The sequence below is a fragment of the Hetaerina americana genome, unplaced genomic scaffold (assembly GCF_022747635.1).
Source record: "Hetaerina americana unplaced genomic scaffold, ioHetAmer1.1.p SCAF_10, whole genome shotgun sequence".
Lineage (NCBI taxonomy): Eukaryota > Metazoa > Arthropoda > Insecta > Odonata > Calopterygidae > Hetaerina > Hetaerina americana.
In genome coordinates, this window is record NW_027286070.1 from 21896263 (window position 1) to 21911724 (window position 15462).

The 15462-nt window shown below is 36.5% G+C and overlaps 1 protein-coding gene across 2 annotated transcripts; it reads right to left on the reverse strand.

The window, feature by feature from the left end:
* Positions 1 to 5184: 5184 nt before the first annotated feature.
* LOC139698364 (polycomb protein EED-like) lies at positions 5185 to 14112 on the reverse strand. Of its 2 annotated transcripts, none has more exons than XM_071597270.1 (8): positions 13895 to 14112; positions 13365 to 13507; positions 13061 to 13232; positions 12333 to 12468; positions 10610 to 10773; positions 9051 to 9290; positions 6679 to 6831; positions 5185 to 6308 (listed from the first exon to the last, which is right to left on the reverse strand). In XM_071597270.1, exons 1-8 carry the CDS (start codon positions 13991 to 13993, stop codon positions 6108 to 6110), a joined length of 1308 nt encoding a protein of 435 aa, XP_071453371.1. In that variant the 5' UTR covers positions 13994 to 14112; the 3' UTR covers positions 5185 to 6107. The 2 variants fall into 2 exon arrangements, with proteins under 2 accessions (XP_071453371.1, XP_071453373.1); XM_071597272.1 differs by having other exon boundaries at positions 13834 to 13987.
* Positions 14113 to 15462: the final 1350 nt, after the last annotated feature.

The following is a 15462-nucleotide window of genomic DNA, read 5'->3' on the forward strand; positions in this document are numbered from 1 at the left end:
TGGTGAGTGATATTCTAGGAATAGGCAGATGGAGTGGGTGCGGGTGAATCAGGTTGGTATCCTGAAGCTGAAGAAAGATAGCAGTTCAGGACAATCAATAGCCGAGTTTAGGGTGTTGTAGAGGAGTTTTAAATCAGCTTTAAGTCTGCAGCTTTGGGGACTAGAAATGGATAGGGAAGACAGACCAGCATTTGAGGACATATTGCAGTAATGTGGGACTCGGTGTTTGACTATTTTGGCAAAGAAGTGAGAGATGCAATCAAGGGATTTAAGATTAGTTGGGGATGAGGTGGACCAAATGGGGGAGCAATATGATATGATGGGAAGGACAATTATTGAGAAGTACGAATGGAGTGCAACTGGATCTTTAATTTCTGTGAAGCGGTAAAGAAGGCCTAGTAGGGACATTGCTTTATTTTTCAAAGTCTGTATGTGGTTGGAGTAATTTAATTTCTGGTCAATTAAAACGCCAAGGTCTTTAATGGTGGTTACTCTATTTAAGGCAGTTGAATTAATTGAGTAGTTGAACATCAGGGGGTTTTTCTTCAGAGCAAGAGTCATGACATTGCATTTTCCCGGGTTTAAGTTAAGCCTCCAGGTATCACACCGTAGGGAAATTTTATGTAAGGCAAGTTGAAGGTGAGTACAGTCAGAAATGTTATTAATTTGCTTGTAAATCTTGCAATCATCAGCGTAGGGAAGTGTATGGACCTGGGAGGAAAGGAGTCGGGAAGGAAGATCATTAACGAATAAATTGAAAAGATATGGCCCAAGGACACTGCCCTGAGGAATCCCAGACGTGACAGGAGACCAAGAGGAAGAAGCATCCGAGAGTATCACATGCTGGGTTCTGTGGGTGAGAAAGGTAGAGAGAAGGCTAAGGAACATACCATGAATGCTGAACTGTTGGCTGAGTTTATGAAGGAGGAGTTGATGATGCAGGGCGTCGAAAGCCTTGGAAAAGTCAAGGTAGATGGCATCAAGTTGACTTGATTTGTCTATTGCCATGATGGCGTGGTGCTGAAAGACAGCGAGATTCGTCTGGCATGATCTGCCTGGGAGAAAACCATGCTGCTGAGAAGAGAAAAAGGGAGAGGTGAAATAATAAATCCTGTTGAGAATAATGCGTTCACTAACGGAAGACAGGATTGGAAGCAATGCGATAGGGCTATAGTTTGAAACATCATTCTTGGGACCTGTTTTATGTATCGGAATGATATTAGTGCATTTCCATTGAGGAGGGAAGGTTCCTCGGGAAAAACAGCGATTAAACAAGATGGCTAAAGGTTGTGAGAGGGATGAAGCGCAATTGCAAATAAATTTAGGGCTGAGAGCATCTGGGCCAGGTGAGCGGGTATTTTGCATAGGTATTGAAAAACTTCCCGGGAGTCTGTCTGTAAGTGGGATAGGGAATGGTTTATTTTAGGAAGGAGGGAATGGACAGAGGTAATACTGAGGTTAGAAGCAGGCTGCAGGCAATCGGAAAAAAAATTTAGAAAGAGGTTGGGTCTTTGATCCCGCAGCATTTTTGGTGCCATAGGAGAGTGCTTCGGGAATTTGAGGACGATTACAGCGCTGATTGATGAAAGACCAGAATTTTTTGGGGCTGGAGGAAACAGTCTGAGCGTAGTTTTCATAGTCACGGCGAATGAGGAATTTGGAATATCGGCGCGTTTCCACGTTAGGGACGGCCTTATGGAGATACTAAGCGAGATTTTTGTTATCCAGGACATGTATGGTATCCTGTTTAAACCATAAGGGGAATTTTTTTGTCTTGGGCTTAACTCGAGGAACGAAGTCTTTTATGACGGCCTTAAGGACAGCGTGAAAGAAGTCCACTCCTTCTTCAGGGGATAATGAGGAAAGGACGCTCCAGGGAATAAGGTCGAAGGAGTGGTTGATGGCCTCCTAGTGAACCTCCGACCAGGCAAGAAAGGGCTTAGATGGAGTGGGAGGAGCCCCACAGATTTCCAGGAACCACGGAAGAAGAAATGGGCATCAATGGACTGGTGGTCTGAGTCGAAAATATTTCTGCCGGGGGTGATTGCCTCGGGCACAGCGGTCGAGAGCAGGTAGTCCAGGGTTGCCGTATCGCGGGTGCTCTTGAGACAGTGTTGAAAATGTGATATGCCCGTTCAGATGAAATCCCTACAGCTTCAGCAATTTCTCGCACTTTCAGTTGGAGATCCTCCATGACCATTTTATGCACTTTTGTAATAATTTCTGGGGTAGTGCCACAATTGTTGCAATGCCAAAGAGTGGTGCTGATGCCACAGAGAGGCACTCGTTGCACTAATGCTGACATCTGTTGGTGATTCTGAGAACCTTTCAAACTACCCTCATATCATTGTTTTGGCTGGTACAGATTTGGGAGTCATTGGGATTCTCATGCTATCACAGTAAGGCTGAGGGTATTGAGATGTAAACTAATGACAAATGTTGTTTGGCATACAAAGATTGTGGAAGCACTTAGATTTTAACAACTCAGATGACTGCTTTATACATGTATGTACATCATTTGTTAAAAATGTGGGGTCAGAAATTGCTTCTGCTTGGAGAAAATTCTAGTTTTCTATGAAGCATGTTGCTGACATAAGCCATTGGTCACATTAGAATCACTTTGTAAAAGATTTAAATTTCAAGTAATGTAGTTATGAAACATCGCATACTGCCAGCTAACATAAACTTAATGATTTGTGATGGAATGTTAGGTTATTGGCTGTGAGTGAAGTAGGGAATGCAGGCAAGTATAATGGATAAATATTAATTTCATTAACTGTGTAAAGGAAAACAAGATGAAGCTATATAATAAATGGCTTTTGTTCTATGAGTTCACATGTTGACATTTTTAACCCTTTGCACTCTTGGTGTTTTTCCCTCGATCCCATTAGTGTATTTGGCATATAATTTTCAAATTCCCCAGATTTTACAAATGGTGACACTAGAATGATAAACTAAATGTTCCTTTCATATACATAAACTTATTTATGGGTTTCTTTCGTAAACCATTTTGCTGTATTCATTCAGTACTTAATAATTTTTCATGGCGAGATGTTTTTAAACATTCACCTACATGGAAACCAGGATTACATTAATTTTAGAATCTTCCTTATAGAACAATATATGCTCATCAATATCAAATCCCTCCATAAACTATGTATAATTTGTCACAACCATAGGTCCTAGAACTAGGTATTTCTTTCCCACCACCATGTACTCTACTTTCCACAGACTCAGTCACTGACAGTACATTTGCCCCAATCTTTCATTGAAGGATGGGAAGTTTCCCTTTCCATAGTTTCACTTATACCTTTATGTTAACTTCATAAGTGCTTCATAACTCTTTGGAAAACATTCACCCAACTGAAGAGAAAGCATAGTGTGTAAGAGAATCCTCTTTCATGAAAACAGCTACAATATGATTCTAGAAGTGTAAGCAAATGCCTAGCAGAAGGTGATTCCAAAATCACTGTTCTAGGACTATCCGCCTGTCAACTTCAGTTGAAATCTTAGACCCAATAGGGTCTCCTTAGGATAAGGTCTCCCCTTGTGAGAGTTAGGATAAAAAGGTTTTTTACCAAGATAAAGCAAGCTCAAAAGAGCATGGCTCACACATGACGCATCTCTCAGACCCTCCTACTCAAGATTATGCAATAGATAAGAAAAGAGTAGCCAGTTGATACAAGAGTGCATAAACAGGGAACTGAGTATACACATATCAGCAGGTGACATTTCTGCATAAATGATTGATTGCTATTATTCATTTATAAAATAATCCATGTTGCTTAAATGAGCTATTTGTAAATCATCCTTTCTTGCTGATGATAGCAAGTTATTGGAAACTACACTAGAATCCCCCCTTTCCCTCACAGAGAAACTTCACATCAAGTTCGGCTTGACATGCAGGCTAATACAGATGATGTGTTGAGTCTCACTCAGCACATCATCCAAGTGCAAATGGCCAAAACGTTTTTGTATAATGGTGAACTCCACAAGGTAAAAACAAGTTCAAGCATTCCTTCATCTCTGCAGTTTATGTGTACAGCTCTTATTTAGGAAGTTACAATTTTCTCATTTATGTGCTCTGTGATGCAATACAATGTGCAGAGTAACTTGTTGCAACGTGATCAACTGCATGCAACTAATTCCCCTTTTTTCTACAAATTTAATTATTGTTTTAACTTGCATAATTCACAGCCTTAGTCTTATCACAACTGAAAATTACTACCGAGAGTACAATAAGTTGGGTTTAATAATGGGAGGAGGGGTTCGTGTGATGCCAAGGCAGTAATGAGATCACCGATAGGAAGTAAATAGCATATTGGTGACAGGATGTATTTATCCTTTTGATAATTTTGAGAAGATATTTTTAGTAAATTGGGTACAATAAATAAATAATGTAGAAGACAGGAGACTTGGCTAAAATCTGTGCATGTCTCAATCTGCACAGTTGTGAGTAACAGATGAAGAATTAGGATAGGCAGTGATAGTCAGGGAAGGATGTCCATCATTGCCATCCATTCTTTTAATACAGTGCATATGTACTCTACCGTAGCTATGTGCCACCAGCAATGCTTTGGCCTGAGAGGCTAAGCCTATTTCCTAATCACTAAATAATCAAATGTTGCTTCCTTGTACACACATAACCTAAAATAGAAGTGACCCAATCGATCCTCCATGGCAAGTACAGCCACATACTAAATGTGCTAACAGTTCTCATGCATTCCAGTGCGTGAAAATGTTCTCTGAACAAAATGGGGCCCCTCACACTTCTACACCAGAATCACACAACTCCTCCCTCTTCCCCATCACTCACATTGCTGAACCTTGCAGTTGGCAGTGAAGTACTTTTAAGTTACTCTTTAAAATGTTAGCGTAAAGTGCATAGTAAATTTCATACAGTAAATAGTCTCTGCTGAAGAAAAACCAATCAATCATGTATAAGCTTTTCAATTTTTGAGAACATAAGTTTTCTGGCGTATGATATTTTCCAACTAAAATAACACCAGTATGTGTATGGCACTGTATTGTGTTCTTGGCTATAAAGTCCTAAAAATAAGTGCAGAACAAGGTAATTAAAAAAAGTAGCAAGTGAAGTTCAAGGAAAAATGTCAAGTTGTGCCAATTCTTCAATAAAAACCAATTTGAATACATTATTAAACTAGTCATGCTTAATAGAATGTGGAAAAAAGCTTTATTCTTCATAAATACAATAAAAATTAGTAAAAAAAATTCCAACTCGGTGAACCATTCTACTAAAACTGTATAAGACATGCCATCACGTATTGAATGACCTAATTCAATACAAATAATAGCTTCTAAATTAAATGTTACTTCAAATTTAAAGCCAATCACAATAACTTGGAGTGAACATAAATACTTCATTTTATGACTATCTACAACTTTTAGCAAGCACAACAGTTTTACAACATTGGCAGTGATATCATGGTAGGCATTTTTAGCTAGTCTAATATTTTATCAGACTAGTTTTTAACGGCAATGTCACATTTCAAAAAATATTTAGATTTACTTCATGAGGAATTGAAAATATTTCTTGGCTAGTAATGGCTTGAGAATTAAAATAACATCAATGGTTTTTGATTTCCTCCTCCACCAGCACACTAGGCATTTTGAAGTTGGGCTACTTTGTCATGATAAAACATGAGAAAATAGAAAACAGAGAAAAAAGCCCATGTGCACTAAAATTTACCTTTACAGTTAATTAACATGAGCAGAATGATACACTAACCAGCTCAAAATTTGGTCACCCATGCAATAGATTCAGAGTTGATGACAGCAGTTTTAAATACCACATTCCATTCAAGTTTGAAAAATTTCAAAATGTGCAATGGAAACAGAAACTCGTGAAATTCAAAAGTTTTTAAGCCATACTGCTCTGCCTACACCCACTGGTCATTTCAAATACAAATCATCCTCAAACGTAATCAACAAGAAATGCTCTTTGATAAAAATGCAAAGTAGCATGGAATGATCAAGTTTTGTAAAAAATCAATTTTATCAAGTCCAGAAAGATGTCCATAGTCTACAGGAATTCAATGGGGTATTTGAAAAAAAATCAATAATAAAATAAATGATTCAAAATTCCCTCAGGCCACTTTGTCCCATCTCCAAATAGTCCCATCATCACACACACAAAGCAAAACACCTCCATCACGACTAAGGCTTGTTTGTCTAATGGCAGCAACACATCTTGGATGTGCTAAAGTAAGACATCTGGCTTGCCCAGGGTCTTCTACATCCAGGTCCCAGACATATGTCCTGCCAATCTGATTGCCAAGAGCCAGGATCTGTTGACAGAATAAATATTTGTATTAATTATCCAAAAATACACTACAAAGTAGAGAACTCTGCTTTGGAGTGAAATCATTTTTCCATAACATGTAACCTCTAATGATATTTTGTCAACAAAAAACTTGTCATTTTTACACAAATTAAGGCCACAGAATTATTAAAATGATAGCACAGATGATTTTTCTTAAGTTGGAGCCAGGTAAAGTTAGCCAAGGATATTTGTTTTTGGAAATTAAAATTATTTTACAATTTCAGTATTTTAAAAAATCTTGCAAATTTCCTGCTAATTTGTGATTAATTATGATTATTTCTTCAAAAATTTACAAAAAGTATAGTAATAATTTATTAAGAATTATGTGATAATACCTTTTGCCAGAAGTCCATAGCAAATCTGACAAACCATATTTCACACTCCCTGTATTCAAACCGATGGATGATGGTAACATGAGTGTCACTTGGCCGAATTTCTTTCTCTTCCAGACGTCCAGGCTTCCAACAAACTATGCAATTCTCACATGACTGGAAATAAATGAACACATTCTCCAATAAACAATTGTAATTCTACCTAATTCAAATAAATACCAATTACCACCTAATATCATAGGGCATGCAAATTTTTTAATACAATTGGGACACTAAACAATATTTAGTCAAAATAAAGTCTCAACATTATTCTAATCCGTGATTGACATCAGCTTCTTCAGATATAATGGAATTGACATTGGAAAGGCTGGACATATTGGCATTCATGAAAATAACTTAAAGCTAGCATTAATTAACACACAAACATTAAAATTAAGAAGCTGGAAATCAATGAATTATACATCAGGGCTACAGGCAGTATTTGCTAGAATTGCTCATTACACACTAACTAGTTACATGCAAAATATGAATAATTGGTTAATGTGTAGGAAGGTCAAGGAAGAGGCATTACATGCAGCTTAGAAAAAAGGGAGTTGGTGAGTGAGACTTGAAGACGACAAATGGCTCCAATACGAGACCTTTGGACAATATTCAATAGTAATTTGGCAAAACATTATAAGCCAGCAGAGCACTTGACAATTGACGAGCAACTTTGGCCACACCGGGGTCAAACTAAATACACTCAATATATTCCATCAAAGTCAGCCAAGTTTGCAATCAAAGTATGGTGGTTATGTGACGCTGAAAATTCCAATGCACTTGCTGGACAGCTTTACACTGGAAAATCAAAAGCCGGATGCGAGAAAAACGTTGGCGAGAGTTTTGTCAAAGACTTGGTGGCACCGTACAAAGGATCCGGTAGAAATATACAATGGATAATTACTTCACTACTCTGCCATTGGCAAAATGTTTACTATCATGAGATTTAACAATCGTTGGCACTTTGAAGAAAAATAAGCCATACATTTCACCAGCAATGGCTGCATCGAAAACACAAGAAGAATTATCCACTGCGTTTGGCTTTCATGAAAAAGTAACCATGTGCAGTTAGGTGCCAAAAAAATTGAGACAGTAATTATGCTATCATCAATGCATAAGGATGCAAAGATTGGTGATGTTGCAAAGAAAAACCAAAATTATTGAATTTTATAACTGGTCAAAAGCTGGAGTGGAGTGAGTGGATAAAATTCTAGGTAGACATACTTCATAAAGATCAACTCGCAGGTGGCCCCAAGCTTTTTTCTACAATATTCTCGATATACCCTGCCTTGCAGTATATATTCTTTGTTATGAGAATAATAAATAGTTCTCGAAAAAACTTATGAATGACGATTATTTTATCGGCAACTTGGCAGAGAGCTGTGTACTCTCTTCGTCGAAAATCGTTCAAATAATGCACAAATCATGAAGCATTTTGTAACCATAGTGGCGATTGAAAGCTTTTTAGGTCGAGCCATAAATTTACATACGCAACCAACAGCCGGGAAACTTCAGGCACAGTTGGATTCAATGAGAAGGAAAAAGATTACTGGTTCATGCCATATTTGTCTCCAGAGCAAATTCAAAAAACGTCGCAAAGCTCGAAAGCTATGAGTTCCCTGTTCGTGATGAACACTGTATTACAACCACGACATGTGAGGAGTATGCAAAATAATTAAATGATTGTTATTTATAATAATTGAATGCTATCTTTTGCATGGAACTGTTTTATTATAAATTAAAGAAAAAATAACTAAAAGAAAAAAAAGAAAGATTTTTTTTTACCTACTATCTTTACTATTGTTTATAATAAAAATTGCTTTAATGAAGGAAATTACAAACATTATTTTTGTTCATTTATTTGAAAGTCAAGTTACATAAACACTTTGATAGTCTCTTTAGTCTGCATAAAATCCGGCTTTCATACACCTTAGTGGGTACCCGGTTATGACGGAGGGGGTATTAAGTTTAGTAGTTAATAACTGTCATTAAATCATTGACTGCAAAACATTTTTACGAAAAATTGGTGAGAAACTACTTCAATTTTGGGGATCTGGGCGGTCATACAATTTTTTTTAAGGGAAAGTCAGTTGATTCTATCTGCGAAGCTGAAATGGGTACCCGGTTATGGACCAGACGGTTAAGTAGAATCAAAATAATCAGGTTTGACTGCACATATAAACCACATTAAATTAAATGATCCTCAGCTACCAATATTAGCACTTCTATTGAACTGACTCAATTTTCCACTACAACGCTATTTATTTTGGGCGGGTATTACTAAAAGCCAAAGGCACACCAGGTTCCATGCAAACTGGAAGAAAAATCATACATACCTTGGATAGAACAAAGTCTCCCAACCATCTTACACAGTCAACATAATTGCGATGGATGTCTCTGGTTGAAAAATCAGGAAAATGCTCCTTCACAGAATCAAAAGGCCTGACACTCCGACTAGCATTGAAAAGATATGAATCACGAATTGCTTCCCTAATTTTATCTTTATCCAGGCGCCAAAGTTTCAGTGAATGATCCATCCCACATGACATAATTCGCTCTCCTTTGAGATCAAAATCCTGAAAATAACAAATGAACAATTACATCCTCGATACAATATAGTGTTAGAAAAAATGGGGGGACTCCAATGGCTCAATCCCAATGCTTGTAGAACCAGAATTCAGTTGTCTTTCAAACGAGTTACATTCTTGGACACAATGCATGGAAATCTTAACAAGAGATGGACAAGAATGGAATGGTAGGAGAAAATATACAAAAGAGAGATAGGTTTCAAGTGGATCATTGATCAAAACGTTTCAGATTGCTTGGCCAACAAGAGCAACCAACTGTGGTTCTTCAAACTATTTTACTATTCAGAACATACATCTCTAGGATCCTAACAGGGAAGAAAGCAAGATATTATCTACTCATTGTATAGCATCTGATTACAGACTTTTTTCGAATGAGCATATTTTGCACCCATACTTTGTAACTTTGATGCTGGCACATAACAAGAGAGGAGACAACCAAATCATTACAACAATCAACCGAAAGGTTGATTTGATAGGCAGTTGTAGAGCTCACCTCGTACTAAGCCATGTGCAATTCACACATCAAGGTCAGGAGTCCTGCTATTTTCCTGGGCAACCCAATGGTTTCCCAAGACAATTTGGTACCAAAAAAATTACTCAGCTTGAGTTAGGGTACCCAGAGGCATCACCTAGAATCCCAGGCCTTCAGGTAAGCAGCACAGTAGTCTACCCACTGAACTACCTGCCCCTTCGCATAATAATAAGTAGCTCCATTAATATGTTGTCATGTGTATCACTAAGAACATCATACGGTTTAGAAACATAAATTTCTAATTTTGAGAATTGCTAAAACCATTTTCCCCTTAAAACTCAAAAGTAGTGAAGGTCAAAACTGCAATAACGTCTATCCAATCAATTACAAAAATAGATGGCATGTAGAGGTGCGTGACATGGCAAAATGACTACCAGAAAAGTCATTACTAGAACCAATATGCATTCTAATTACATAATATGATATTTGTATCAACCTCCTTTCATTCATCCTTCTTAACATTAGCAAATATTATTTTGCCAATGTCACCCAGCACACACATGTACATTCAAATATATTTTCATTCCTACGAAATCTCTGCTGCTTTTGGCAGAAAATGTTAAGGGAGTGATTAAAACTCAATAAGTTTACAGTCGATCAAGAATTTTAACAGATCACTGTCATTAAAAATTCTTGGAAAATGGACCTCGGCTGCTGAAACACTTTGATTTGGAAACAAATATTAACAGAGGAAAACTAAAAGGCTACTATTTGAATGCACTCATCCCAGTGGCTGTGTTGAGGAGGATCAATTGCATGGTTACTAACAACTTACTGCACTAAGAACTTCATCGCGATGACCCTCTACTCCTCCAAATATAGCAATGCAGAGATCAGTTTTTATGTTCCAGAGACGGAGTGCATGATCCTTAGATACAGACAAAAGAAGGTTGGGATCACGGGGATGAAACTTAAGCTCATTTATTGCATGTCCATGACCTGTAAAGTAATCATCAATTTAGTAAATAATCATTTCCCATGATGAAATGATGCAACTTACTCTTAAGTACTCCAAAATATGCCACACATAGGCCCTTGAAATAAATGATGGCATACTAGCACTGATGAAAAAATCCAGGTGTCCCAAAATGCCACAGGATTAAAAAACCTGGGTTTGGATCTAAATACCAGTGAATCCAGGCCTTAACAAATCAATCCGCCTGGGTTTCAACAACATTGGTTTACAAATACCAAGAAGTAAAAGAAACCATCCTCCAGTATGAGAAAAATTTTCATTTCAGTAGGCATTATTGGATTTTTATTCAATTTCATTACTCCAGAGCTTTCATTATGTTATTCTATGGAGTAGCAGCTTTGCTCATAAAAAAAAATTTTCTTAAATCTGACAAAGTATCTCTAAACATTGGAGACTAAAAGATAAAACTGTTTCTTTTGATTATGCTATTATGAAGTCACTATAAAATTTACAGAGGTACCCCTTCATTAATCAGAATATGCTGAGAGATTAATAATCACAATGTATAAACAAACAAAAATTCAGAAATCATCAAAAGAAGCATTATGCAATTCAAATATTCTTTAGTTGTAGTGTTAAGCTTTTATAACTCTAACCTAAACAGAGTCTGCAAGTTGCTTCGACTTCACAGAAAATGTACTCGTAGCAGATCACCAAGTTCCTTGCACGTGTACCTAATACCATTTTAACTCAATCAAAATCATGATGAAGATTGTTCTCAAGAAGTATTGCAAAAATTGTTCTAGCTAACAGTTAATGAAAGTATGAAATATTTAACAATGAGGTTGGTGCATTTTGAAACCAGGACAAACAACTTGAAAATAAAAATATGACATGCTTGAATCGAGCATACCATATTCCAAAACTTTGACAGAGTTCATCATCACTGTTTGTTTCTTACTTTTCAGCAATCCTATGGTTTTAAATATTAGTTGTCCCAAAATATATTTAGCCACAATGTGCTTCTGGAGCCTTCTAAAATTCAGAAAAAGCAACAGAACACAATGAAAACGAAATTTTCCAGACTTTCTTTTCAAAAATTCACAGAAAATCTTAGAAAAGATTAGATTACCAGACTTACTTTTCACTTCTCTATTTGCATATTCATGCCAGAATAGTTCTACACATTCTATACTGTGTGATTCATGAGCACTATTTTAGCACTATTACCAGTTCATTAGCAAATTAAATATTAACCCTTCATTTCATTACTTACATTTTTCACAACTTAAAAATGTTAATTTCTTTCTCATTTATGATTAAGCCTATTCAAGACACCATTTTCTTTATTTCCCAATATTCATCTGTATTATCAATCCAGATTATTTCCAATTTGATCAGAGGACCCGAAAATTAATTATTATTCTTACATATTGCCATTTAAGCAATTTACTCTTAAGCATTCAAAGTTTTTTACATTATAGAATGTTCTTCAGTCTCACACCAATACCCTCATGTCTTCATCCATAGCTCAAATCAATTGCACTTAAAAAATATAAAAACTGTATAAAAATACACATACCAATATAATGCCGAACACAAGACATTGTTGCGGGGCTAAATATTCTAATGATTCCACGTGATCCAGCAACAGCAAGTAATGGCTTTCCTGATTCTTCATCTAATGACCAAGCACATGTATAATAATTTTCATCAATCTTGATACAGCAGTTAAAGAAACATTTCAAGTGTGACTATGACATAAAAAGCCATTACATAACTTCGCTTTACAACATAATCAGCTGTTCATGTTAACGCTGAATTATAAACGTTTCAAATCTCCTAACCAAAATGAAATTCATAGTTTTGGAAGAGAGAAATGTACATTACCACAGCCATTGACATGATATTTTACTTAGCTTGGCAAATACCCACCGATTATAATCAATGTGCAATGTTAATTTTGATCGTTATATTCTGAAATTCAAGGATGGTTGCCAACGGATTTTGCATTTTTGACCATAGCCTTTGTTTCAAGAGTTCTGATATAGAAGTTATTTTAATCCACATCCAAACAATATAAGCTCCACGTTAGCATATTTTCGTTCAAAACTTGGTTTGTAGAGCCCATTATGACTGCAGGCATTTCCCCTCTTTTTTAGGAGATTCCTTATCACGCGAACCACCCTTATGGTCCAAGGAGGTTCATCTTTCAAAGAAAAGTAAGGACTGGTTGAGTGCTTCCCTTTGAAAAACTATGAAACCAGAAATAACAACTAAATACTGAAATTAATTATATTTTAAGGATACATCAGGATCTGAATAGCACTGAAGCAGTTTGATTCCTCCACTATCAGGACATGAGTAAACTGTTACTCGATTGCTTCCCACGGCAGCAAAGATGAGTGGCTGGCCTTTGCTCAGGTGATGGTTGAACTGGGCGCCAAACAACGGCTGCCCATGATCTTCTTTCACACTACACCTGTAGAGTTAGACAAAGTTAAGGTTATATGACACCTTAACTAGAACATACCTAAGCTGAAGTGTTTGAACAGCCTCGCACATAATAAAGAAATACGAGCCTTTGCCAAAATTAGTATCGTCGCGAACTCACGTGAATTTATACTGCAACTTCATTGTATTCACTACTTTACTTTTTTTCCTGCCACGACGTCCTTTCCGACCACGATTCGTTGGAGTTTCACTGCGGGAAGTATTATCGGTGGTTGAGGCACTGCCTACACTCGAAGTTTCATCCTGTCATTGAGATATGGATGTTCACGATCAATAAAATTGCGATAATCGGGGTTCACGTACAAGAAGACCTAATGTATTAGGTGCAATATCTTTCAAAACAATATCATTCCTTTAAAACATTAAAGAGACGCCTTTCACATACTCATTCATTTCATGCAATCATAGATGCACTAAACTCCTAATGCTCAGCTGTAAATTGCGCCTAGTTAACTTAAAATCTGTGCCCAAATTATCAAAATAAAAGGATGAAATTAAACTGAATCCGGATTAAAACATTATGAAGCTTGATCCAATTACAGCAAAGTCATTGAAAATCTACAGCACACCTTAGGCGGCTGGATTCCGGGTCAGGTTTTCCTTAAGTTTTTCAGATAATTCCAACATTACCGCATCATCTCCCGATTCCTCCGTGTTTGTAGATTGCTCGGAACAGCCATTTGAAATTTTCATTCCTTTGAATTTGGTCCACGGTGTGCTGGAAGACATTCTATGACACACAATTCAAAATTTTTGGTAAGTACTTGCAAAAAAAAATTCAAAATAAAGGAGTGATTCGAGAATTGTACTGTAGGAAACCATAATCATTAACTTGCAACCAAGCAGTACACGGCCTCCGCCATTTTCCAAAACATTTTGAACCGGGCTTTTTCTTAAAAACAAAATAAAATCAATATTATTTGTACGATTTGAACTATGGCGGTATTCACGTGTGGGAAAGTATGTAGCAGTAACTTCAAATATGTTTGATCTCGAGAATATGTTCAAGAAAAACTTCAATCTTCTGAGGGTAAGTGTTCTTGAAAATAATCCCGAAATTATGGAGGAAATTTCATGGTAGAGTAACTTGAAATCTTTGCATTACTCCAGCAGATCTTATTCCTCTTATCATAGATTTATTTTAGGAACCAAAATTTATTTTTAATTTTTTTAGTTTTGGAAAAACATATTTTTTTAATGTTTATTTTTTCATCGTCCATTGCTGTTAGTGGTGTAATTTAGATGATCGAATTTTCCGTTGGTAAGAATTATGTTTAAAAGATCAGAAATATCTTTTTCGCGAAGTTTTTGTTGTGCAATCACAATTAAACAACCATGAAGAATCCATGCGCCACAGGAAGTTTTACGCTTGTGTACTTTTTATTCGATTTGTGGGGTGAAATGATTTTTACCCACTGTATGGACTGTGGAAAAGCTGGCATTGAAATGAATTCAGGCAATGGGTTGAATGAGGTAATTAGAATTTCCATCGGGTTAAGTGAAAGAGAATGGCATTGCTGAAATAAAACTGGTAGAATGATGAAGACAAGCCTATTCATTTATATTGTGACAGTTACTAGCATAAAATGCCAAAACAATATTTACAGCTTCTTGGCATTGGAGAATGAAAGCAATGGATACTGAAATTTTCATGCATATAGCATATTCTATGGAAAAATCATCAAATAACCAAATGAAAAAATGAATGTAGTAATAATCAACGATGATGATGGATGTTGCTCTTTTGTGGAAATTACACATACATTCTGTATTTTGACTACTAGTTGCATTTTTTTATGTAGCATGGTGTCCATTGAATGGATGTCTAATATCAGGCATTATGAGGGAGCAATTAACTTGCCTGCTATGCTTGTGACAATGGATTCTAAGCCTCCCCAATTCTAAAAATTGTATGGTAGATAGGAGGTATCATTCTACATAAAAGAAGTTATGGTTTGGTATTACCACAGACTTTTCAACATAAATGTGGAGTAAATGGTAAAAGAGGCATGGGAAAAATGAGACAGGAAAGAAAGTTGGTAGGGTATTCATAAAATCAAGTTCATGGATAATAAAGCTTTAGTTAGCCATTCAGCTAAGGGGTTACAATCATTTCTAAGTGCATTAGCAAATCAGTGTGATAGATACATGATGAAGAGCAGTGTAAACAAAAGGAGGGCTATGGGGTTTTTGAGGAG